This window comes from Lepidochelys kempii, chromosome 1 (assembly GCF_965140285.1).
Source record: "Lepidochelys kempii isolate rLepKem1 chromosome 1, rLepKem1.hap1, whole genome shotgun sequence".
NCBI classification, from domain to species: domain Eukaryota; kingdom Metazoa; phylum Chordata; order Testudines; family Cheloniidae; genus Lepidochelys; species Lepidochelys kempii.
Window position 1 is genome coordinate 325730549 of NC_136380.1, and position 27321 is coordinate 325757869.

Genomic DNA, 27321 nt, shown 5'->3' on the forward strand with positions numbered 1-27321 from the left:
GCTCCCAGAAGAGTGGGGGTTCCAGGGATAAGTCAGGCCAACCAACATCTTGGAGAAAATGTGAAGCTTTCGGTAAGACAATAGGTGTATGGGCTTCATGTTGTTTTAACTCATCTTTCTCTAATTGCTGTGTACCTACGGATAAATAAATAACACCTTGCTTTGAGGAAGCTGATTGGTGTCATTGCATTGTCATACTGATGACAGCTCCCAGGGGGAAGCATATAGCAGGGGCCAAACCCAGTTTGGGTAAACAGGGGTGGTGATTCCATTCAGAGAAATGCAAGTGCTGGGCCTATCAACTTGAAAGCGATGCTTAGGGAGGGACTGAGAGAGGGGTCAAAAGTAAGGCTCACCCTAGAGCCATGACTTACACAGAGACATACAATATAAACTTTATGTATAATTTTTGTTATTTGTTACCACAATGACATTCTGAAATCTACTGATCTCATCAAGTGTACTGTACCTATTTTATTTCCCGTAGAAATGCAACCATATGGCAACAAACACAGGTCCAAGGATTCTGCTTCCCAAATGGATTCCATAATTCGAAGAATCTAGTCATAAAAACAATATAAATTTTATAGCACTCCATCTTCAAAAACACTTTACAAAACAACTAATTAACCCGTTCCATAATCTTGTGAGACAAGTCAGTAGCATTATCTCATTTTACAGATGGAGAAACGGAGACAGAAAGAATAAATGATCCATCTGAGGCCACAGAGATAGTCAGTGGCAGATCTGGAATTAGAACGTTATACTTCTTGGCTCTCAGTCCTGTCCTCACATCATGCCCCTCTCCCTGATAAAACATACATATTTATTGTATACCATATTTTAACAGACAAGAACTGACCACATTACGAAACACCAACTTCTAAGTATATCCTCAAAAAATGCTAATATTGGTAAACCGGTCGATTGGAACACCATCGTCAGACCAACCAGCAAAGTCATATAGGAGAAATGCAATCTGTCACTCTCTTTTATCTTTGTAAGTTTACAAAAAATATGTTTTTCCTTTAGTGGGAAATGGATCATAATGGCCAAAATGACAGATTAAATTTTGTAGGATAGTTAAGGTGTGAAATTTATGAAAGAAACTCAGTCTCAATTCTACCATCTAGCCAAATGCATGCAGGAGGAATAGGACAGGAGGAACGAGGTGCAAAGGTGACATAAAGTACCAATATGACATAAAAAAAATGGAGGCCCTAGTCCTGGTTGGGGCCTCTAAGCAGTACCATAGTATGATTTAATAAATAATAAGTTCATGTTTCAAGTGTACCATAAATACAATTTACATACATATTTGACAGGAAAAGGTTTGTTTTTTTTTTCCCCAACAATACTTTATTCACATGGCTCTTATACACACCACATAGCAGTTTAGCAATCATACCTGTAAAATAAGCATATCCTGGCGAAGGTCATCTCCATGTTTGAAGATAATGCCTATGGTTTCATTTGATAGGGCTGTGGGGTCTGCACATTTAAATTCAAGCCAAAGTGGCTTTTTCTTGGATGCCATTACTTTGCATTTTTCAATCTGTAAAAGATGAATTCATTGTCTAAGCTTTTTACTCCTGTTGGCACATCAGAGTCAACACAGCTAACATAGAATTAGCTGCAGATTCTATTCCTTTTTATGCATCATCAACACATTGTTTACAAAATTCCAATCAGTTATGCCTGTGGAAACACATTTAAAGGTTTGGGGAGAAAGGTGTTATTCAGTTGCCAGAGAAGGCCTAATTTAGCTTGCAGAACTTTTAATACTAGTGATGGTGCATGAGCTGGAAAGAACCCAGCTTGACTCAAAGCACAGACTAAATTTATAGAATTGGCCATTAAAAAATGAACAGCATCATCTTCTGAACTGTGAACCAAGAATATGAGATTCTGAAATCACAGGGAGACAATAAGCATGGAAACCCACAATAGCAGTTTTACTGTTACTTTGCAGAGTAGAAACACACATTTAATTACCTTCCCCTCTCCCCCCAGAAATGACTCCTATGGACTTCATTTTGAGTGAACTGGGTCCTATGTCTCTGGATTCTGTTTGATTCTATTTTAAACATCAGTGAAACATGGTATTTTAAAAACCATGAACACACTTTGAACAAGAAAATTACATCTTTGCGGGCATCTGAAGCTAAATCAATTGTAAGTACAAATCTGTATCAAGTCTCAAGGGACAAGATAAACCTGGGATGTAAAGATCTGGCTCCACATAAACACCACATGGACAGAGCATGCTGTACAGGGATCGGTTCCTGAAAAGTAATCAAGCCAATCATGACGCATATGATGCAATGTATGGCTAAGAATGCATATGTAGTCTGTGTTAGTGAAAATGTGTACGTATAAGGTAAAGTTTTGCTGTGTAAATTTGGATGTGTGGTATGCCCTATAATATACCCACCCCCTGCACTTGTCGTCAACATAGCTTTGCTGTATGCCACAGAAAGGAACATGAGTGAAGAGACTGGAGTCGAACTGAGTTCTAGGGGAACTGAGTGGAAGAGGTCTCAGGAAAACACCAATATAGTGGTTCAGTGACTCGGATTCAATTCATCTGGAGCAGGTAATGTATAGTTTATTATATATGTAGCTTTACTTGCAAGGATCACAACCCAAAAGTTTAGCAATGGCATTGGAAGGATGTAAATTTCAGGTTTCGGGGCACTGGAGGAGTGGATTAGATCTAAAGGAGGTCCCTATCGACTCCCCCAAAGAAATTACAGGGGGGACTGGAACCAGGTAGACAAGGAACTCCAATAAGTAGTGTTAGACAAGAAATGCAAGAAAAAGAAACAAAAAACCATGTTATTAAATTATTATACAGAAGTCTCTCCTAAAGAGAAATTAAGTAACATACAGGGAATAGAGGGAGCTACTTTGGATTCCTATAGAAAGGAATGTCTGGCAGAGCACGACAAAGGTATATGTTGAATGACACTGAAACTTTAAAGAATAAGACCAATGGGAGACCATGAAGAGAACAGTAATTGTAGCTAAAGAATGAATGCAAACAAGCACAAAGATCAGATCAGATTCATGAAGAGAAATTGGCTAAGAAATGTGTCACTTTGGGAGCTAAGTTTCAGAGTAGCAGCCATGTTAGTCTGTATCCGCAAAAAGAAGAGGAATAGTTGTGGCACCTTAGAGACTAACAAATTTATATGACCATAAGCTTTCGTGAGCTACAACTCACTTCATCCGATGAAGTGAGCTGTAGCTCATGAAAGCTTATGCTCAAATAAATCTGTTAGTCTCTAAGGTGCCACAAGTACTCCTTTTCTTTTTTGGGAGCTAAGTGAGTGATTTAAGGAAAGAGAATGAGGAGTTAAAGGGAATATTTATGCAGATGTTAAAAATGTTAGCGTGCTTAAAGGATTAAGCAGGCTGGTATAGTAAAGGTATTGGGTGTAACAGTCAGTAAGGGAAAAGAGAATGCTTGGTTTGATTAAAAAAACCTGGTTACAGCAGTACAACTTGGTCCAGTCTTGCCTAGTGGAACCCTGGTAGTCAAACAAATTACACAAGGGGAGGTCAGGTGGTGACAACTACCACCACTGTGCTTTTGTCTCCAGGAATCTTTACAGTCATTCCGAAGGAGAATGGCCATTGAATGGTCTATAAATAATCAATTGTAAAGGACTGCCTTAGGCAAAGAGACACTCTGATTTGAATCATTGGACTATGGACAATTTAGTCAAAATCACTAAAAAGAAATAAGGGGTTTCCATTTGAACGTGGCTGCCTCCAAATGTACAAGTAGGGAATGTAGTCAGGGTACAGTTTGTAAAATATAATTAGAGCAAAACAAGTGGTGTTGATTAAAATACTTAAAAGAAACAAAAATATATTTGTGTAATTATATAAGGTTTTAAGGACCTAAACAAACACTCCTGGTTTGTAAAATCCTATTTTGTAGGTCAAAAATAAATTGGCTTTTAAAAGATTCTACTAAAAATCCATTTCAATCTTTGATTCAAAGTTGCAAACACTGACAGGCACTTTTTGAGCAGCTGCCAAGGCTTGCTGGTAGTCTTTGCTAAATTCTTCCCTCCCCCCACTGAAGCCAAGCACATGTAGCTTGTGTCATTTGGCTTTGTTACCTCAGTGTTTTTATGAAGTTCAGCATCTTTTTAAATAAGGGCTAGAGCACATGATTGCGGCTGTGGCAGGAATGGCCAGAACCAAGAAAGTAGTGAGAGACTCTGCATCCTCTTGTAATGAATCAGCAGCCGAAAGAGATGCAAGATGAAAATGAAAAATTAAAGAGACAGTAAACCTCTGGAGTAACAGCAAAGGTGTGTATGGGAGGGTGGGAGGCATTGTTAAAGGAGTAGCAATGTTTTGAACACTGAGCCTTAAGATGGCTCTAGTAATCAGACAGACAATCGTTTTCATAGGGGTACATGGAAACTTTTTATTCACAAAACAAACAGTTACACTTGATGTGAAAATTAATATGCCTAACAAGATCTTATGGCAAATAAAGGGTGAGAGATGCACTATGGAAGATTCCCATGATATATGCAGCATGTCTCGTAAGAGAGATAAAACAAATGTAAATTAATTAAAACCATATAAAGGCTCCAAATAGGAGCCACAATAGGTTGTTTTCTCTTTTTCAGATGGCTGTGCGCTTTGGAAGCAGAAATCAACCCAGTACCAAGCAAGATCAGTGAATATAAGAAATGAATCTAAAGTATTAACGCTTTTATCCAAAAGTTTTGTTTAATTGTAGCGCAAAATAAATTTAATTAAAAAGTAAAAACCTATATGGAAGTGTTTTGTAAATGGAAAACTAAGCAATTATATAAAAGATTGAAATAGCCTAGATTTTAAACAAAATCCAACTAATGGCTTAGGGTTAAATTAAGGACATATTTCTTAGTAAATTTTAGTTTATTAATGTGCCAATTGTTATTGAATTTCACCAATCTGCCATCATGGGGGTTTGCTCAAAAATCGTTTAAAACGATTGAAAGGACTTCATGCACAAAAAAGTAAACTTTTAAAATGCATAATCCTGCCAAGGTCAGGAAGCAACAAAACCTGGAGGGATCCTGACATGGGAGTTGAGCTTTTTGGGACTGGTATATCACTTTGAAACCAAGATGACATCATCAGTGACAGGTATCACAAACCAGGGGAGGCTGAGCCTCCCCAGCCAGGTGTGGCCCCACCCATGCTCCATCCCGAGGCCCCCTCCTGCTTCCCACCACTTCCCCCATGGCCCCAGCCCAGGCAGGCTGCTCCTCTTCCCCAAAGTGGGCTGGAGCTGGGACTAGGGCGGGACGGCCTGTGGCCTGGGACTGGGGGCGCTCGGACAGGGTGGCCTGAGGCTGAGGGGCAGGTGGCTGCGGTAGGGGACTCGGGGCTCTGGTGGGACAGGGGTGGGTCTCAGGCACAAGGGGTGGGGCCAGAGGCTAGTGTCTCCAAATGGGTGGCTCACGCGTTGCACATGGTTGACAGAGAGGCTGTGGGAACATGAACAAGCATATCAACAGAAGCTAGCAGCAGAAGTACTGCAACTGTTACATGAGCAAGGGTTTCAGCCAGAATTAGCATCTAGAGTACTGCATTTTGAAAATCAACAAAGCAAAAAATTTATCGATAAAGAATTTTAAACGTAGGATGTTGTAAATGGTTTTTTTTAATGTACAAGATAAAGTTAATTTATCATGAAAGATAAAAGGCAAAAACAATGACATACTATGTAAGGTAAAAGAGGCCTTAAGTGACAACAAAGAGGGTCGCCCTATTTTATCACCACAGAAATGTTAAAAAATTGGTACAAGGGATGTAATATTAATTGATACAGGGTAAGAAATTTAACAAGGGTCCAATAACATGAAGTTAAATGTGAAAAGCACTACAACTCGTCCAGTGTGGAAGAAGTTTTATTTTCCCTCCTCAAATACTGTTGCAAGACAATGCAAAGTCCAGAAAGCTCCAGACTTGTACTTCTGCTTGCACCTGGAGGGCACTTACATGTGCAGGTGTAAGAGTTGCCAGCATGTGGGTTCACTCTGTGGGAATAGTCTTCCAATTACACAGTACAGCTGAGATGCTGGGATGTTGGTAAGGTAAAAACTGCCTATGTAGGTGATGACAAGTATTGTGTGGTGGCAACGTTAAGATTACCAAAGGATGCTTTAAAGGCAGAGCAAGCTTATAGTGTGGGATTAGATCCTGCTGGGTTCTACCTGCAGAGGTGAAGTTGCATCCCCTGCTTCATACTTTGAGCCTAATATTAATGGTAGTTCAAATTATTACAACTACTGTGGTTTTGGCGATGTGTTGCTGGTTAGTAAACTTCAAAAAGAACACAAAGATGGAATAGGACACAAATGAAACAAATACTAACATAAAAAACAAGAACATTAAAGGAGTGGAAATGTAGGCCTGGCTTGCCATAACTTGCCTCATTTCTTAGTGGGCATGACTGGGAAGATGAATGGAAGGTTAAGTTGTAAATAGGGGCTTACCAAGCAGTATCCTGGAATCAGGTGGTCTGTGCTAGCTAAAATAAGCTGGAACACTCTGATGCTAGACAACGGACAAGATAAACTTGGAATGTAAAGATCAGGCCCCACATGAACAGCACATGGATAGAGCATGCTGTACAGGGATTCGTTCCTGAAAAGTAACCAAGCCAATCATAAAAAGAAAAGGAGGACTTGTGGCACCTTAGAGACTAACCAATTTATTTGAGCATGAGCTTTCGTGAGCTGCAGCTCACTTCATCCACGGCATGCATCCGATGAAGTGAGCTGCAGCTCACGAAAGCTCATGCTCAAATAAATTGGTTAGTCTCTAAGGTGCCACAAGTACTCCTTTTCTTTTTGCAAATACAGACTAACACGGCTGTTACTCTGAAACAAGCCAATCATGACACACATGATGCAATATATGGCTAAGAATGCATGAGAGACTAAATATTGAAAATTTCAGCCCAAAAGGGTTTTAAATTTATGAGAAAATAGAAAAAATGCGTTTGAATGGAAAGTGGAACTCACAATGGACTAAAGTAACCACTGTAATAAACATTTCTTTGTTCACACATTACTTTGAGTTTAGTGTCCAAGGAATGAAAGAAAGGGATAGACCATGAGTAACTGTCTATCTGCTTTCTGATGTCACACCATTGGCCACAGTTCCCTGTTCCCGGCCAATGGGAGATGCGGGAGGGGGTGCCCAGCAGCCATGGCAACGCACGGAGCGCTCTGCTGCCCCCCGGGCTGCAGGGACGTTGTGCCGGCCGCTTCAGGGAGCAGCGCGGGGCCACTGGGGGGCAATCTGGCCCACGGGCTGTAGTTTGCCCACCCCTGGCCTGGAGGTAGACCGGGGGTGGGCTGCTTGGCAGGCCGCAGGAAATAGCTGGCCCACGGGCCGTGTGTTTAAGACCCCTGATCTACAGGATCTGAATAGCCCATCAACTGCTTAATTGATTCTATAGTCATACCACATCAACCTCTTAATTTGGTAGACACGTGTCTGTGATCATGTTGCAGTGACCGGCATTTACTGTCTATCTAGGTATTTACAGTATACAACATTTTCATTAATGAAGTATGAATGTAGAGACTTTTACACCACTGGCCATTTTACACAAAATAGATTGAGACTGAATTAGTTATGTTAGAAGGAAGGTCCACACCGTGATTGCTTTTATTGTATTTGGATAAATGTAACACTTCTGCATATACAAAGCCATCAGTGCTTTTCTTCCTACACAGTGCAATAGATTATTTTCTGTATCACCATCACAAACTCTATCCTAAAATGCTTTCAGAATTAAATGATACTTACAAAAATAAGGTAATAACTCAAGGCAGAGAGAAAGAAAAAGGCAATGAAAGGAACTTTTAAGCTGAGATTTGAAATAAAACAGTAATTTGGTATATTGAAGAGATACAGAAAGTCTATTCTAAATGGCAGAGGAGAAGACTTTTGTATCAACAATGGCTCAATGATGGGGAGATGCAGGGGACAGATCAGTATAAGATGGGTAGTGCAATGACTGGGGCATGGGCAGTCCGACCTAGTGGTTGGAGCAGGAATCAGGCCTAATGGTTAGAGCAGAGGGTCAAAACCAAAGACAATGTCAGGTACGAAGCTGAAGGTCAGCGCTGGAGACAAAGTCGGGTGGTAGGCCAGGGATCAGAGCTGAGGACAGCATCAGGGGTAAGGCAGAGCAGCAGGGGCCAAAGTAGAGCAGGACAGCAGGAACTGGGAGTAGACAGGGGTCTGGGATGGGAGGACAGGAACCAGGAGCAGGCAGGGAAGCAGGAAACAGGAACAGGAAGTAATGCAGGAGTCAGGTAAGCCGAGGTAGTCACAGCCAGCCAAGGATTCCGCTACTTGCTCACACAACTTCCTGTAGTTACTTCCTGGTTTATGTTGTGCTCCTTAGCCAGCTGGGGGTCTGGATGTTTCCCCCAGTGTTTTGGGGCAGGGCCCTCTGCAAGCTAGACCTTCCTTGAACCTGTCCCTAGTTACTCAGGTGAGCTGCGGGGGGCAGTCGTGGCCTGAGTGCTGCCTGGGGACGCAGGGACCCAGGTTTGAGGCCTGTGATCCGTCACAGGTAAGGGGAGTAACTGGAGGACAAAACAGATACAAAGCAAGTGAAGAAGACTGGAATAAGTCTATAGAAGTTTTTAGATACAAGAAAGCCAGTTTCTAACTAGATCCTGAAATTAATGGGGAGCCAGAATTGCTGTTTGAGGATTAGTGTTTCGTCATCATGTTTCCCCTTGAATATGAGGTAAGCAGCAGCCTTCTGCATATACTTGCTTAAGGTGAGAGCGAAGAATCATAAAGACCACAGAAAAGATAGAGCTGTCAAAGTGAACTGAGGTAAAACCATAAATGAGGATATCTATCGCAGAAGTGAAGTCAAGACTTTTGGGTACATGATTTGTAAATCAAGAGGCAGATTTGTAAATCACACATATTTGCAGATAAGAGATTTTCAAACCATGAAGAATGTATAAATAATCAAATATATTTACCACTAGTGCTCCTGCTCTCAGCCCAGGGTCATATGGAACTCTAAAGCTTTCTGGAAGTTTGCTGTTCTGCAGTTTTTCAAGCTTTTGTTTCAGCTGTGTGATAACTGTAATTGCAAAAAAGAAATCACCATTATTGAGTTCAAAAGTTAGAAGCAGAAAGTTACAGTTAATTAGACCTTTTAAGTCTCAGAATTTGGATGCAAGGCTCTTATTTTTAGCTTCCTTTTTGACCTGCTTACGGCTAAGACCTTCTAGCAGGTTCTCCTGATTTGGAAATCCAAGGATGCTCTCTCTGGTTAAATGTTCTCAGGTGTCTAACCATAGAGAGCCAGTCACAGTGTTACCAACTCTCATGATGTTACCACAAGTCTTGTGGAATTTGGTGTTTTTCTTAAAGCTCCAACTCTTGGACTCGGGTGATTATATGCGAATCTCATCTTTCATTTAAAAAAAAGTTTCTAGCCTGCATCATTGTCCAAAAAGCCTGAAAACATGACCCCCTAAAGGCTCAAAACTAGAAGACAAATACAAGAGCACAACTTTTTAAACAAATCTCATTATTTTTAAGCCCATCTCATGATTTTTGGATGCTTAGTGTGAATAACACTGAAGCCATGAAGACTCTAACCAGAGACATAGCCTCCCTAGAGCATAGTTCCCCCAACCCACACCTGACCACAGCTTTGGAGCTACAGCTATAGTGATACTGGGCAGTGCTCTAGCTCCCACTCTGTGACCTCCTGGGCTTTCCAGCCGCAGTCAGGCAATTGCAGCTAGCGCTCCCAACCTCACGAGCCAGGGGGCAAGAAATAGTTACAACTAAGGGCTAGCAGCTCAGTCAGAGTATCCCCCAAACTGATGGCATGCAGCAGCAGATCCCTCACCCAGTCCAGGGCAACAGCCAGCACCAGGAGTGAGCAACTGACCACAGCCCTCCATCCAGTCCAGGGCAAGAAGCAACCAGGGGCAGAGCCTCAAGGACCAGCCAGGGGCAAAGCAATTACTATATTCTTAAAGAATGTCCCATACTGCAGCTTTGTCCGTTTTAAATTCTAGCAGACAGAACATCTGCTGATTATGTAAATAAGGCATTATATGCATATATGTAAATTATGAAATTCATTCATAGCCCCTCCAGATTTCTGATCCTTCAGTTTAAATAGGAATGGTTAATACTATATGAAATACACATTGCTCCATCTTAGCTAGCCAGTCACAATCCCTCTCTGCAATATGCTGGGAAGTACTTCTCTTGTATATTAAACAAACAAGACACCAATTTAAAAGAAAAAGAAAATAAGATAGGGATTTCTATATGCACAAGTTCTAGCTATTCAAGCGCTCCCCATGTTGATGGCACTATATAAATAATTATACCCTCAAAAAAGGAGGAAAATTAGAAGGGAAACAAAGGAACACTGGAAAATGAAGAAGCTAGACACACCTAGAATTTTTAAAATATTAACAGAGAAAAATCTCAAAATCTTTGCTATAAAAGTTCAGTGAATTAAGAGTCACCCAGGAATTGAAAAAAATAAAAAACAAATGACACCTATCTTTGAGGCTTTTAGGAAAGAAGGGCCTAGAAAATACCAGATGACTAGTGTGAAACCTATTCTGGGAAAAATATCTGAGTGCAAGATAAAGGAGTAAATATGTGAACGTTATAATTAGACACCTTTCTTTAAGGAGAAACTAGGGTTTATTAAAATAGTTTATTAAAATATTAATATAATAGTTTTCTACAATGTAATTATTGATTTACAACACAAAGGTGCTCAGGATATAGCATCTCAATTTCAATAAGCTATTTGATATAAAACCACATAATTAAGAAACTGTATACCAGTTACTTAAAGTAATCACAGTAAAGGTTTGGAACTAGCTGATTTAAAAACAAAAACAAAAACATAAGTATTTATAAATAATAAGATTTCCCAGCTAATCTAGTTTAAGAACTCAGAACTGGAACCTAGAGAGAGGAAACAATTGCACAGATACCTATTTTGAAGATATTTAGAAAACAATTATGCAGACCCAGGGACGAAAGCAGATAGCAAAACAAGTATAAGATTGAAGTGTATTGCCCTTGTAGCAAAAAAAAATTGGATGTGAACATAGGGATTCTGACATGAAAGGTGAGGGAAATATTACCCTATATAACCATGGTGATACTGCACCTGGAATACTTTGTACCTAAACTGAGGGAAGATTAAAAAAAAAAAAGATAAAAAAATTAGGGGATAAGATTGAAAGACTGAAAAGACTAGAAAAGAGAAGATGTGATCCAACACATTCAGACTGACAATATAAATAGTCAATGAAGATGGTGGGCAAAAGGCGCAACAGACTGAAGTTAAAGGAAGAAAAAGTTTGGGAACAACGTTAGGAAGCATTTCTTAACAAGTAAGAGTAACTTGGCAGTGACACACTTCTAAAGGCGGTAGTTAAAGCAACGTATCCAGTATTTTCAAAAACAAAGTTTCAGAGTAGTAGCCGTGTTAGTCTGTATTCGCAAAAAGAAAAAGGAGTACTTGCAGCACCTTAGAGACTAACCAATTTATTTGAGCATAAGCTTTTGTGAGCTACAGCTCTCTTCATCGGATGCATTCAGTGGAAAATACAGTGAGGAGATTTATATACACAACACATGAAAAAATGGGTGTTATCATACACACTGTAACGAGAGTGATCACTTAAGATGACCAACAGGAGAGTTGGGGGAGGCGGGGAAACTTTTGTAGTGATAATCAAGGTGGGCCATTTCCAGCAGTTAACAGGAATGTCTGAGGAGCGGTGGGGGGTGGGGGAAATAAACATGGGGAAATAGTTTCACTTTGTGTAATGACACATCCACTCCCAGTCTCTATTCAAGCCTAAATTAATTGTATCCAGTTTGCAAATTAATTCCAATTCAGCAGTCTCTCATTGGAGTCTGTTTCTGAAGTCTTTTTGTTGTAATATTGCGACTTTTAGGTCTGTAATCAAGTGACCAGAGAGATTGAAGTGTTCTCCGACAGGTTTACAACAAAAAGACTTCAAAAACAGACTTCAACGAGAGACTGCTGAATTGGAATTAATTTGCAAACTGGATACAATTAACTAAGGCTTGAATAGAGACTGGGAGTGGATGTGTCATTACACAAAGTGAAACTATTTCCCCATGTTTATTTCCCCCACCCCCACCCCTCCTCAGACGTTCCTGTTAACTGCTGGAAATGGCCCACCTTGATTATCGCTACAAAAGATACTCTCCCCCTCCCCCCCCCAGACTCTCCTGCTGGTCATAGCTCATCTTAAGTGATCACTCTCCTTACAGTGTGTATGATAACACTCATTTTTTCATGTTTTGTGTATATAAATCTCCTCACTGTATTTTCCACTGAATGCATCCAATGAAGTGAACTGTAGCTCACGAAAGCTTATACTCAAATAAATTGGTTAGTCTCTAAGGTGCCACTAGTACTCCTTTTCTTTTTGTAAAAACAAACTTAGATAAGTCGTTAGTGGAACAGTCAATCATGTGAGTAGGCCTGAAAAATGCAGAGCAGTCACACTTGATCACCCAAGTACTCTTTTCAGGTCCTGTTATATATTACACTATTTTTGGAGAGAGTGGAAGAGAAGAAAGAAAAGAAAAAAATCACATAAGACAGACAACTTGCTGGACATAAAGCTGATTGCTGTGATTGACATTTCAGAATCTCTCTCTCTCTCTCTCTCTCCAGAGCTGCAGAAGCTTCAAGTTTCCTCCTAAAAGGTAGATGTTATGATCAAAGAAGTTTGAGGAAGCCTCTCTATGTGTTTTGTAAAATAATTAAAAGTAAATTTCTTCTAAAAATGTAGAACTTTTTAATGGGGTTTGTCAGCATCACAAACCAAACAAACACCATGTTGAACACTGGGCATGACACAGGAGGGTTTGTCTAGGTTATTAAATACTATGGCCCCAATCCTACTTTAAAACAGCAAAACTCCTCCTGAATTTAGGAGTGCAGGATAAAAGTGAAAACATAGCAGGATCTGAAAAAATACCTGGGTGATCCAAGGTGAACACTATGCATTTTTTCAGGTCTACTCACACAACTGACTACCCCAATAATGGCTTATCTTGGAAACATCGATTTACACCATGGAATTAGTGGATGGTGAGTTGACCTGGGATTTCAAAGCCGATATTCACAAAGAAAAGGAACTTGGAATTTACTTTTCAATTAACAACATCAGGATCTTTGGACTGAAGGAACACTTTCTGGTGTTGATATGAAGTTGCACTATTCACAATGGATTTTCTGACTGCTGGAACCAGTCATGTTACAAGCTCCTATTGGTGGTTGATTCAGCATGGTAAATGCTGAAAAGGAACTGGTAAGATGTTACGGTGCAGGTATAGTAGTGAAAGCAATTCTCTCTTCTAGGAATGAAGTATCTGGAAAGTTGTTCAAAAAAGAGGAGGCATATTCATAAATGAAGTAAACATTTCTTTCATCCTGGGTAAGAATGCTCCAAGACCTTTGAAATGAAGCCTCGCACTTACTACAATCCAAAACACTGTTTCAGGACTGTTAGCCTGGAGCATAAACTGGTTTATGAGATATATTGAGAAAGTAATTTAATGAAAAATATGACTTCACATTACGTTTTATTATGGGTGCTTCTTCAGCATATGCAAAATATACTGTAAATCTGAAGAAAGGTGTCATCCTTTATAAAATCAATGAGCTGAATTAAAAATCCATTCACTTTTAATTGAGATTAAAAAGTATGGTTTCACTCAAATTTGTCCACTGTGCCTATCTCAGGTGCTAGGCACATAATAAAACATATACACAACTTTAATACAAATTGTAATTAAAACAGGGTACCTAACCAGGCTCATACCCACTGATTATTTCTCTCAAAAATAAATACATGAAAAGAGGAAGTGAGACCTCCAGTAATTTTCCCAAGAGCCTACTAGTCAGCTCTTTAATTAATCCCTACAATTAACCTTCCACTTCTCTAGGAAAAGTCTGCATAAACATCATGTCACACCACATCCATGGCTCAGATGAACCAAGAAGGAAAATTAATTTCAGAGCCCAGGACCCCTCACTGAGAACACACTGCTTCCTGTTTATACCAGGAGAGGTACATGAACTTGAACCTGCACCAGTGTTGCAGTAATACACAAAGGAGACAGGAGTTAAGGTTGTATTGTGTGGTGTCATCTTATCTCTTCATTACATGGTAGCATGTCTTTTGTTTTTTCTTGTCACATTACATACTCCTTAGATTAGAAGAATATTAGAGTACCTGAATTCTGCATTTCCTGGTTTTACAACATTTGAGTTCTGGAAGGCACCCAGGAACACAGCACACCATTGAGTGCCTCCAACCTTAACTCCGCATTAATGCACTTTTCCACAAGTGAATATATTACTGGCTTCTTTGACACCCACAATTTATATGGCTATTTAGAAGAATTAACTGTGATGCTCAGTGGCTGAGGTAGTAATTTACTCTTATGGACATTACAGAGAAACATACTGTTTGCTGATTTGGTTTTAATACACATGGAGCAAAAAGACACACACATTACATAACAAATGAAGCAATACCTATGAATAAATACCTTGAGAGGTGACATCGTACTTTTCAGCAGAAACTGATTTTATATCCATTGTGACTTTATGCAGCAACTTAATTATCTGAACCTGTTTCATGAAATCATGTAGCATGGCTTTTCCACAGCCCCTAAGATAGGCTTCTAGGATCACAGCAAACCTCTGCTGGTAGTGCATGGACTGAGCAATCTCACTTCTTAAAAACCAAAACAAAAAGTGACCAATTCTTTTGTTCTAAAGGCAGAGAAAAGGCTAAAATTAATATACATGACATTCTCCTGAGAAACAGTCAATTTTAAGAATGCCTGAACTTTAATGTTACTTAATTTTGAAGTACTTACTCTCAAACCTCGTTTTAGTAGAAATCTGGCTAGTGCGCTGTCATGATAGGGTTCAAATTTCACAGCCTAAAAAATGCATATAAAAATCAAAGAAATACAAATTTTATTTAAAATATTTATAATACCTTGTTGCATTTTCTTATATGTGTAAATTACAGATGACATCAACAGAATAGAGCTCTGTCAAAGGAAAAATGTTATGGAAAAGCATAGGTCTTTAGAGAAAAAAAAGTTGGAAAAAGCACTGATGTTTCTTTGCATGTGATTTGATCACTGCATTCTATGATTCTATGCTAGCTGTCTCAAAAAAACAAAACCCAAAAACACATTATTATTATGACAGATGATTAACAAACAAAAGCCATCCAGTGTAATGTCACACTCATGAATCTTGGTGCATTATAGTGACAGTACGCAGACATTCAGATGAGAGGGTGGCAATAAAATAAAACATTCTAATATTGTTTTACATTAAAATATTGTGTATATTATAATTTAATAAAAGTTTTAACCCAGTTTTTCCTTTTGTTTTGAAAATAAACTAAAAATACCTCAGTAGTTTATTTCTTCCTAAAATCATTTTAATGTATATTGTCTTGAAACAAATTCTTTTAGAAAATGCACACAGAAAAATCTTAGCATCCTGCATTGTATGCACTCGAGTATCCACCAGCCTGCATATTAACTGAGCCTCTAATTTGGGTGCAAAAATGTGTTAAAAATAAACAATGACTTGTCTGTAAGGTCTGCTATCTTAAAGGAGAGTATACATAGGAGTAGTTATGTGGGAGGTCAGACTAGATAATCTTAGTGGTAACTTTTGGCCTTAAAATTTACAAACCTTGAATTGCATACGTCCTGTCTGGGGAGCCCAACCTCCAGATGGGTGAAGATGAGGCTGGAGAGTATATAGAGGCTTTGTCAGAAGCCCTGCTCCTGCAAATTTGGAAGCGCTAACTTCACATTCTTAGGAATCAGCAACTACCTCTAGACCTGTGTGGCTTACAAGGTCCACAGGCTCCCTTGCCACAGAGGTGCCCAATGTTACGGCAGAACTTGCTCATAGGTTCCTTGATATTTAGTTGTCTCTGCTGCTATGGAGTTTATAATCTTTACAGAGAAAGAGCTGCCAGGTCTCGAAAGGTGCAGAATAGGACCAGAGAAGCTCAATATGCATTTACACAACTGAATTGCACTATTACAAATTTCATCTGCAATCAATAATACCCTCAGTTCTGCAAGTTGCAAGGTGCAGTGTTCCCACCCCAAAGAAAACTATTGTGAAAGTGAAAGAAACTTCCCTTTTCAAACTCAGATCTCTGAAATGCTTTGTCGTATAACTGATCTCAAGCTTTCAGCAACAACAGCTAGCAAGAGACCATATAGGAGATATTTCAAGCAAATAGGATTGTAACTCACTTTCCATTAAAACCCTGATTTTGATCTTTCTAACTTTCTGTGAATGAATAAATCCTAAGTATGGAGTCAGAACTATGGTTCCTTGCCATGCCTTTTATTTTTTATTTTGCTGTTTTATACTTTTTAAATTTTAGGGAGAAGTACAATTACATGACAGTACAAAATTGATAGTATTGCCAGATAAGATGCATGCACAGCAGCATGAAAGATTCTTCACACAACTCTGCAAGCAGACCCTAAACACAACCCAAAACTTGTGTGTCAGGCCTTGTCTAACCTAGCATTTTCTTCAAACTTTTCATTGTTTCATTACCAACAGTAGCAGCAATAGCAGGAGCACTGGTACGGGCGGTCACTGATGTTTCAGTCACTTAGTGTAAAGCTGAATGAAGGTTAAATTGAAGACATAACTTTATTAAATCCTGTGCATTGCTCTGACCATGTGGCTGTGTTGCTTCCAGCCAAACTCCCCACATTCCCTGGTGTCCTGTCAATAAAAGTGCCTCAGGGTAGGGTGACCAGATAGCAAGTGTGAAAAATCAGGACAGGGGGGAGGGGGTAATAGACACCTATGAAGCAAAGGTCCCAAGCAACTGGACTGTCCCTATAAAATCAGGACATCTGGTCCCCCTACCTCAGGGAAACATGGGCTCTCTGACTGCAGTGCCACTGATCATTATGCAACTGGTGCTTTAACTATGCTTTAACTTCATCCGATGAAGTGAGCTGTAGCTCACGAAACCTCATGCTCAAATAAATTGGTTAGTCTCTAAGGTGCCACAAGTACTCCTTTTCTTTTTGCGAATACAGACTAACATGGCTGTTACTCTGAAACCTTTAACTATCATGTGATCTAGACCTGCTCTGAGCAGGATTAGAAAACCCAGTGGTTAGGATGTGCTTCCATCATTAGAGCTACACTGGTGCTAAGCTGACTGTGGGAAATTGGAAGAAGACTGTTAACATAGACACAACCTGTGAATGCTATGAAAGGTAAATGTATTAAGAATATTATTAAATTAATTCCTTTCACTAGCACTGTTTTGATTAACATTGAAGACTTCAAACAGTAGGTCATTCATAACACTGGAACATTTCTATGATCATGCAAATATTCAAGGAAACTAATGTTCAGGAATGCAAATATACCTTACCTGCACTAGTTGCAAAAGGTAATGCAGAACATCGTCATCTTCTAAGCTCTCCAGCTTTTGAACGGCCATTGCTCTTACATTTTCATCCGAAAAGTTACAGTCCAAAAGTTGCATTGTTAGTCCAACATCCAAAGTGCTATGATCCCAAGCTTCTCTTTTAGCTAACAACTGGTATGTTTTAGCCACTATTTCTTGCTGTCCCCACTTCACTGAGCTAAGCAGCTTAGGATATGCCTTGGGGTGCTTTATGCTTTCATATCTAAAATGCCACAGTAATTCTTTGTCCTCAGGAGTAAGTGGATTAAGTGGGTCAGTGTCTACGATCGCTTCAAGTTGTTTGCGAAGCTGGTTGGGCATTTCAGCTCTTGTCCTATCTCCTTGGGGGTCAGATGTTATCCTATGTTTGGGCAAAGCTATTGGGTGGCAATATTTATCCAAAACAATAGAGATAGCCATTGAGTTTTCTTTATCAGGATTGGTAGCTGATGTAAGTTTGTCAGCATTGATGCTTCCCTGCTCTTCCCCTTTACCTGAAATCTTCCACATATGAAGCACGTACTCCCCACTACGTAGCAGTGAACGGTGATCAATCAACAAAATATTTACATAATAGAGTAGCTGAGTTTTGCATTTAGAATCGGAGTTGGGGGAATCATGTGACTGAAGGCTAACCTTTGTGGATAATGCCTGTGCTTTGCCACAATATATCTGTAGATTCAGTAGCGCTCCTTTAGGCAAATCTTTAATTTTAATATCAAATTCAACCCAAGTATTCCACAGAACCTCCTCAGTAAAAGGCTTAGATGTGGTCCTTCTCTGTGAAAGAAGTTGTTGCCCATGTTGAATATTAGCCTCAATAAACACAGTAAGTTCAGTATTTCTTGGTAGCACTGGGATATCAATGCCAACTATCTTAACCCTGAATTTTCTATTACAGTCCCACAAAGAGATAATGAACACCCTCTCATGATCTTTTCCGTCTATTGTCAGCTGTTCATGATATCCTGTAACACCTGTGCAGTCATCCACCAAGGGCCATTCTTCTTTCTGAACCTCATCCTCCTTGGGGTCAGGAGGGTCATCTAGTACTAGGTGGATCTCTTCCCCATTCTTCAGGCACTGTCTTATCCAGTGAAAATCTTTGATTGGCGTCTCTCCTGTGATATACTCATCTCTGCCACAAACCCTGAGAACAAAATCCAGTTCACTGTGATCCTCAGGAATATCCATCAAAGATTTCTTCTTTGCCATTTTTGTGAAAAAGCTCTGAAGTATCATATCTGGAGTGTCATCAATTGATACTTTAATTTTTTGGCTAGTTGTTCCTCTATGTATGATTATAAAAATATTGTTATTAGTAATCTTTTTAAACACATATTCTGGGAGTGGCTTGGATGTAATCCATGGATGCATTGAATACAATTTTGGATCTCTGCAGGCTACTTCAATCATTCGTGGTGTGACTAATCTGCGACGCGTAAATTCTAGCTCATCATCATGCACATTACTAACATCAGTGACATCATAGCCAATTAAATCATTAAGCTGCGTCTGAAATTCCTGAACCGCCTCTGTTGGTTTTTCCTTCTGGACAACATGAATTTTGCCTACCTTTTTCTGTAACACTTTCCAATACAGTATGCAGTCCAATGTCTGTATTACTTGATGTTTGTCATAAATTTCATACCACTGCCCTTTCTTTTGATATTGAAGAATAAATTGATCTGGGGTGAATTTATGGTAAAAGTCTGTGGTTTGGCTCATCTCTATTGCACGCATCCAAATCTGTGCTTTCATTTGCTCAACAGTACAGTTGCCAGCTATTTCGAGTAACATTGTTTCTGACATTTTAGTGTGTTTATTGTTTGTAGGCAGAATGAACTCAATGGATATCAGTTCCATTGAAGACAAATTACTTGCTGCGCTGTATGGCTTCATTCTTCTTCTCCTTCGTTTGTTTTCCTCTCTCATTACAACAGGCTGTTCATAATTCCTCAACTCCATGCCAGAAGAAATCTAGCAAAACATACAAATGTTTGATCACTTTCTCATTTAATTTCTGTGTGTATTCTTCTACAGACACATTAGCTCTTTTTCTTAAGTTTAACTACAGGCTTTAATCATAACCTTTACATATACAATATATAGTCCAAAAGTTTCTGAATAAAACTATTTTTGTTCAGGATGGCTTATTTGAATCAACCTATTAATTTTAAAACCAAACATTAGGTAAAGCAATAACTAATTAAAATTGTGCATTTATAGAACACAATTCACCCAAACACATTTTATGAATTGTGAACCTGATCCTGTGAGGGCCTCGGGAGCCTAAACTCCCAGACTTCACTAGAAACTGATCTCTAGAAGCTTGACAATGTTTTTTTGCTCCGACTAATTTTCTCTTTTGAATTTGGCAAACATTGACTTTTTTTCCCCTCCTGTATTTTGGATGATGCTGAAATTAACACAAATGGATTTTAACAATTAAAAGACATTTTGCTGTTAGTGATCCAGTATCACAGAATGATGTCATAGTAAGCTCCGGAGAAAAATATGTTAATTGTAGCAGAGGAAACAAATATTGTTTCTGTGTGGACCCCACAGAAACGAAACTGTTGATTGTTTCCCCCCTCCATAATAAAGCATTAGGATATTTTTATTTTAAAAATCCCTTATATAATGTACATCTAAATTTTAGCCTAATATGATGAAAATGTTTGCAAGCCAATGACACTCTAGTACATTTTATAGCAAGTGAAAATATCTAAAACAAACAAAATCAGAAAGAAATTTTAAGACAATCTTACTGATTTTAAGAAAGCAAAAATGTTATCACTCACAGTTAGTCTCTGTTCTACCATATCAAAGTGGAAGTTATTTACAAAGTATTCAGCTGAGGAAAGCAAAGTTGACTGGATGTACTTACATTTGTTCCCTTTCAATGTCTCCTTCACAAATTATGTTGTTAGATTGCTTAATTTCAACATTTTTTTAGAAAAAAACTTTTATACATAAAGCCTCCCTCTATTTGCTTACAAAAAGCCCCAGTAATCTCATCAGGCCCTTGCAAATATTAGAACAAAAAGGTAAGAACATTCAGGTTAGTTTTGTTGTAACAACAGAACACATGGTGACTACAATTCGTTCTTAATGTTTCAGAAAGCAAATAACTCTGGGCACCATATTTATAATTACCAAATCAAATTGAAACATTACCTGATTACAAAGCACAGGATGAGTCGCTGAATAAGACTCATTTGTTTAATTTTAAAGTATTTTTTTTAAATGAGGATCAAGAAAGTTGATTATTTAAGTTGTTCTGCTTTTCTTGCTCGCCTTCATATCCAGATGCAAAGGAAGTGCTGCACTTACCAGGAAGGAAGTTTTAACCAAGTTGATTATACATATGATTGCTCATTTTAAAAAAGTCAGAATGCTTTTCCTGTTAAAGCAGAACAAATATATTTACAGTACTGCCAACCACAAAAACCTGAACTTGAGTTTTAAAACTCATGGGTGGAAGGGTTGTGCTAAAAATTACTCACTTCAATAAAAACATTAATAAAAATTAAAACAATGACATATGCATAAAACTAGAAGACTAGAAGATATGCTCTGTATAAAGATGAACTATATCTGAAAGAGCCAAATTATAGATGCTTGGCTACAAAAAAAAGAAGAAGAAAAAAGAACAAATTAAACAAGACACCATTAAGGCTCTAATGCTGCCTGTATGCTAGTACTTAGGACCTTTGACCTAGACTGACTACCAGGGATTTCCCTACCTCCACCCCCTGAACTTCCCCAACACCCTGATGCAGCTATTTACAGTGTTGCCAATTTAGTCATTGGTTGGAAATTTTAATTGAAACATTAATACACACTTTAAAAGCATACAGTATATGATAAAATACTTGTACCCGAAAAAGTATAATGGGTTTGAAAAGTATGAACAAAGACTAGCTTCTTCACACAGCTGTTTTTTTGACAATGTTTGCACATTCGTTTTGGCAATGTTGGCCAATCTTATAATTTCAATATATGATTTGTAAGCTAGGTCTGAATGAGCTCTCCCCTGACAGCCAAGGCAGGGGGAAGGCTTCAGGACCAGACTTGAACTCACCTGAACTTGTACTTACATGAACTCAACTACTCTACCTAGGTATCCAGCAGACAAAGCCATGTTGCCCAAGTGACCAAATTTTGGCTGGTGTTGGGTTACAAATCACTTTAGTATTGTTAGTATTATTAGAGTTCCCAGAAGTCACCTACTATAGGACAGGCCTAACAAAGAAAATAACAGAACGCCACTAGCTGTCACCTTCAGCCCCCAATTAAAACCCCTCCAATGCATTATTAAGGATCTACAACCTATCCTGAAGGATGACCCAACACTTTCACAAATCTTGGGAGACTGGCCAGTCCTTGCCTACAGACAGCCCCGCAACCTGAAGCAAATACTCACCAGCAACCACATACCACACAACAGAACCACTTACCCAGGAACCTATCCTTGCAACAAAGCCCGTTGCCAACTGTGCCCACATATCTATTCAGGGGACACCATCACAGGGCCTAATAACATCAGCCACACTATCAGAGGCTCGTTCACCTGCACATCTCCCAATGTGATATATGCCATCATGTGCCAGCAATGCCCCTCTGCCATGTACATTGATCAAACTGGACAGTCTCTTCGTAAAAGAATAAATGGACACAAATCAGATGTCAAGAATTATAACATTCATAAACCAGTCGGAGAACACTTCAATCTCTCTGGTCACTCGATTTCTGATCTCAAAGTGACTATCCTTCAACAAAAAAACTTTGAAAACAGACTCCAATGAGAGACTGCTGAATTGGAATTAATTTGCAAATCGAATACAATTAACTTAGGCTTGAATAGAGACTGGGAATGGTTGATTCATTATAAAAAGTAACCTATTTCCCCTTGTTTATTCCTTCTCCCCCTTCCCCCCCACTGTTCCTCAGACATTCTTGTTAAACCCTGGATTTGTGCTGGAAATGGCCCACCTTGATTATCATACACATTGTAAGGAGAGTGATCACTTTAGATAAGCTATTACCAGCAGGAGAGTGGGGTGGGGGGAGAGAAAGCCTTTTATAGTGATAAACACCCATTTTTTCATGGTTTGTGTATATAAAAACATCTTCTGTATTTTCCACAGTATGCATCCGATGAAGTGAGCTGTAGCTCACGAAAGCTTATGCTCAAATAAATTGGTTAGTCTCTAAGGTGCCACAAGTACTCCTTTTCTTTTTGCGAATACAGACTAACACGGCTGTTACTCTGAAACCTGTTTACTATTGAATGTGGGGGTCATGAAATGTTGTTATCCTTACTGTCTGAGTAAAGGGCAGCAGAACTATATTGAGCCTGTCCTGACCAAGGGGGTCACCCTCAGTGCTTAATTTTTGCCAGGGCTGAGCTCCAGCACCTCTAGGTTTGGCAGTTCATAGGCCTAGGACCTCTGGGCTTGCCACGTCAATTATGAAAGTCAAAAACTTGCTTGAGCCCCGGTACCTCTCTCATTACAAATTAAGCACTGGTCACTCTCAACAGAAGAGCACTCGCTGAGCAAGGGGTTTGGATGGCAGGTCCCAGTGGAGTGGGAGGGATAGGGGTTTTGCTTGGTGGTGTGGGCTGTGCCTAAGACTCACAGGCACTATTTGACCTGCCCCTCTTCCCTATTTAAAGATAGAGCTTATTAGGCTCCATAAAGAGTATTTTGTTTTGTTAAGTGACCATTAGAGCTGAAATCACTAATAATCAGGTCTAAGTGCTTAGACCTGCTGCAGGATGGCATTTCTGTGGAAAAGACAGCCCAGCCTGCACTCGCTGTGAGGTTCCCCAAATGAGAGCTGAAATCACTGAATGCTGGGTGGAACTTCAAGAGACCGACTTGCAGAGGTCACAGTGGCAGGTGGCAGCAGAAGGGGACATCACAGGGCGATCAGCGATGGAGTGGTGGTACAACAAACCACAGCAACCAGAGTGAACGGCCAGAGGGAGTGACAAGCAGCTGGCGGAAACAGCAAGACAACTTCTCCCCCGCACCCTCCCTCCCCGCAGGGTGGGAGGTGAACTCATGCGAAAGCACCTCTGAACTCTTGGTCTTCACTGACCAAAGACAATAACTATGAGTGGGGTGAGGCAGAGAGAGAAGGGAGGGGCAAGTTAAAGGAACATTTGTTTGTTGGATTACATTTTAGTGACTTTGCTCCAAAATGCTAGATTTGTGACTGACAAACTTATATAAATATACATTTCCTAGTAGGCCAAGATTTTTAAAACCATTGTTGCCAAGGTCGTCATCTCATATTCTTGCTATCTCAAGGATTTATCTTGGGGAGTTTCTTTACTAAACATTTTTATTATAATTACTTTTTACATAAGAACTACGACTGTTGATTAATCACAGATAACTCACACAATTAACAAAAAAATTAATCGTGATTAATCACAGTTTTAATCTCACTATTAAACAATAGAATACCAATTAAAAATTATTAAATATTTTGGATGTTTCTCTACATTTTCATATATATTGTATTTTGTTGTAACTGAAATCAAAGTGTATGTTATTTTTTATTACAAATATTTGCACTGTAAAAATAACAAAAGAAATAGTATTTTTCAATTCACCTCATATAAGTACTGTAGTGCAATCTCCTTATCATGAAAGTTCAACTTACAAATGTAGACTATTTTTGTTACATAACCACACTTAAAAGCAAAACAATGTAAAACTTTAGCGCCTACAAGTCCACTCAGTCCTACTTCTTGTTCAGCCAGTCACTAAAAGAAACAAGTTTATTTATATTTACAGGAGATAATGCTGCCCTCTTCTTATTTACAATATCACCTGAAAGTCTGAACAGGCATTCACATGGCACTTTTATAGTCGGCATTGCAAGGTATACACACGCCAGATATGCTAAACATTCATATGCCCCTTCATGTTTTGGGCACCATTCCAGAGGACATGCTTCCATATCAGACAAACACAAAAGAAGGTACCAATGTGAGATTTCTAAAGATAGCTACAACACTCAACCCAAGGTTTAAGAATCTGAAGCGCCTTCCAAAATCTTAGAGGGAGAATGCTTTCAGAAGTCTTAAAAGACCAACACTCACACACAGAAACTACAGAACCCAAACCACCAAAAAAGAAAATCAATCTTCTGCTAGTGGCATCTGACTCAGATAATAAAAATGAACATGCGTCAGTCCACACTGCTTTGGATTGTTATTGAGCAGAACCCGTCATCAGCATGGACGCATGTCCTCTAGAATGGTGGTTGAAGCATGGAGACATATGAAACAAAACACCAATCCTCTGGACTGCATTGACATGCAAAAAGCCAGTCATTGTCAAAGCCAATTTTAGAAGTACTTAATGAGGCTGTTAAAAATGCTTGAGTCACAATACAGTTTATTCAAACAAACATGACGGTCACATCATACTTTCTCTTTAAGCAAGAGATAACATTGGCCTCCAGTTTGTAGTGTGTGGTAAGTGTGTTGTCATTTGTTAATCCTGAAGTTGGACAGTGGTTCTGACCAAGACCAGCACATGCTCACTATCTTTCTGCAAGAAACTCAACTGACTGGTTAGAAGCATGCAATGGAACAGTGAAAGACTCAGCAGTTGAAAAAGTGAAGAACTCTCTCACTGCATTCAGAAAATGTGCATACATGGCTCATGAATGAACCGATGCAAATGGATATCAAGTATTAAGTCACTGCATACATTATCTTCATGTCAGTGGTAGCCCAACAGATGAATTTCTAGATGTTCCGGTTATAGAAGACACATTGGCAACATCTCTGACAACCCATGTCTTTAGAAGAGTTAAATGCTTGTAAATTGAACCCCAAACAGATGGCTGCTTGTGCAGTTGATGGAGCTGTCAACTTCTCTGGAAGACATAGTGGAGTACAAGTTTGCTCAGAGGAAAGTGTAACTCTAAACTCTCCTATACATACTGCAGAGGCCATCTACTCCAACTAGCACTAGTTTGAGCTGCAGAATCTTCAAAAGGCATTTAAAAAGTTATACATTTAATGTCTTCATTATACTCTTTTTTCAGCAAGAGTCCAAAAAGACTGAGTGTCTTGAAAAATATAGAAGATACATGAGGACTGATGTTCAAATTGGTCCAACCTGGGAAAACCTGCTAGCTTTCTCATGAGCAATCCTTGGCTTTTGTCTTAAAATTACTGCAACCATTATTATTGGCTTTGGAAAATATCTACCGAGATGGGACGGATCTAAATAGTGAGATTGTTGGACCACTTTTGCTACTAAGTTCAAAGAAGACAATCACCATTCTCTCTTGTAAGTCTACTGTTGAAATCACTTGGGTCATTAAACAATGTCATCCAGGCACCTGCTACAATAGCAGTAGATCTTTGTCCAGCAATGGAAGCTACACTAGGATCAGAGATATACCCATTTAAAACATACTAGAAGAACCAAAGACTTCACTTCAGAAGTTGACTAATTAGGGCACTTATATAGATTATTTAAATGGAGAGGACAAGAAGTGTTTGTTAAGCCAGCTGAAAAAGTAAAGTACACAGACTTGATTCTACATCTCTACAACAACAACTTCTGGATTCTATCAACTTCTACATAGCTTTTACAGATACAGTCTATAAAACACCAACAGTTGAGTGGAGTGAGGCAGTACCTGCAATGGGCTGCTCATGTGATCAGGACAGAATAGAGAATTTGAACACAGAGTGGAATATCATATAATGAATGAATGAAGATATGGCTTCAACTTCTTCTTTATCATCACTAGTGGCTTGACCCAATCTCTGTGCTATGTTTTCTGGGATGAAAGAAGTAGAAATTCATCTCTTTCTACTCCCAGTCACAACAGCTACAGCTGAGCGTTCTTTTTCCTCATTGAATAGAATTTTGTGTTTTGAAAGAAGTCGCCTTCTGCGTGATCATGAGCACATCATGAAGGACTGGAAGTACTGGACACACAAGAAGCCACCAAAAAAGAATGCACTGCATTTGAGAAGTTCATTAACAGAGTTGTGCAAAATTACACCAAGAAAGATGTAGATGTAGTGCTTCATAGTAGGCTTGTGTAGCCAACTTTAATTTGTGTGTGGATTTAAAAACATGAGTTAAATCTAATAAAATGGTCGTGAAACATTTTTTCAGTTTTTACTATGGTGCCATATAGCCCACCTCCACCCTGATGGTCTCACCCCTCATTGGTCCTCGCCTACCCACCCCTGTATTTTTAACACCTCCCCCTAATTTTAATTGCTGAGGAAAACACTTAACTACAGTTTTTGAATGTGGTCTCAGTATAGATGCCATATGGAGCTGGCTTTCTTGAAAGACTACATTGAGGTATCCATCTTATTTCCTGCTAATGTATGTGCTATAAATGATGAGCAAGTGTATGGTTTTGGGATCTCAATATTTCTGAGAGATTGTTGTAAAAAGGAAGAGCATTTCAAGATTTGAGAATTTGCATAACATATACTTTTACGTGACATAAATTATGAATAGTGAATGATTTCTAGATTCCCATCTTCACACATTATTCCACACTCTTCTATCCCGATGGCAACATTTTAAAAAGTTGTCTCAAGAAAATTTTGCGACACTGAAATCAGTGGGCCTAAATGCATAAGGGTTTGTAGGATAGAACTCAGGATTGTCCTATAAAACAGGATGTATCCTCAGTAAGCTGTTTGTGTTGTTTG

The 27321-nt window shown here is 39.1% G+C and overlaps 1 protein-coding gene and 1 long non-coding RNA gene across 3 annotated transcripts in view; one reads left to right on the top strand and one right to left on the bottom strand.

Annotated features, from left to right (window-relative positions):
• The window catches only part of LOC140905338 (uncharacterized), a 45758-nt gene extending 40994 nt beyond the window's left edge, over positions 1 to 4764 (top strand). Inside the window, exons 3-4 of the long non-coding RNA XR_012156828.1 lie at positions 2477 to 2596; positions 4656 to 4764. This is a non-coding gene — a long non-coding RNA (uncharacterized LOC140905338). The remainder of the gene's footprint in view (positions 1 to 2476; positions 2597 to 4655) is intronic.
• Positions 1 to 27321, bottom strand: part of PIK3CG (phosphatidylinositol-4,5-bisphosphate 3-kinase catalytic subunit gamma) — a 53425-nt gene that overhangs the window by 14088 nt on the left and 12016 nt on the right. The window contains exons 1-7 of one of the 2 annotated variants that reach the window (XM_073328472.1): positions 20778 to 21033; positions 17562 to 19577; positions 14989 to 15054; positions 14656 to 14881; positions 9042 to 9145; positions 1409 to 1555; positions 470 to 560 (exon numbers count right to left, since the gene is read on the bottom strand). In XM_073328472.1, the coding sequence (XP_073184573.1) occupies positions 470 to 560; positions 1409 to 1555; positions 9042 to 9145; positions 14656 to 14881; positions 14989 to 15054; positions 17562 to 19565 (2638 nt within the window). In that variant the 5' untranslated portion in view covers positions 19566 to 19577; positions 20778 to 21033. Of the gene's footprint in view, positions 1 to 469; positions 561 to 1408; positions 1556 to 9041; positions 9146 to 14655; positions 14882 to 14988; positions 15055 to 17561; positions 19578 to 20777; positions 21034 to 27321 lie in introns of those variants that run through there. The other variant, XM_073328471.1, reaches the window with a different exon arrangement.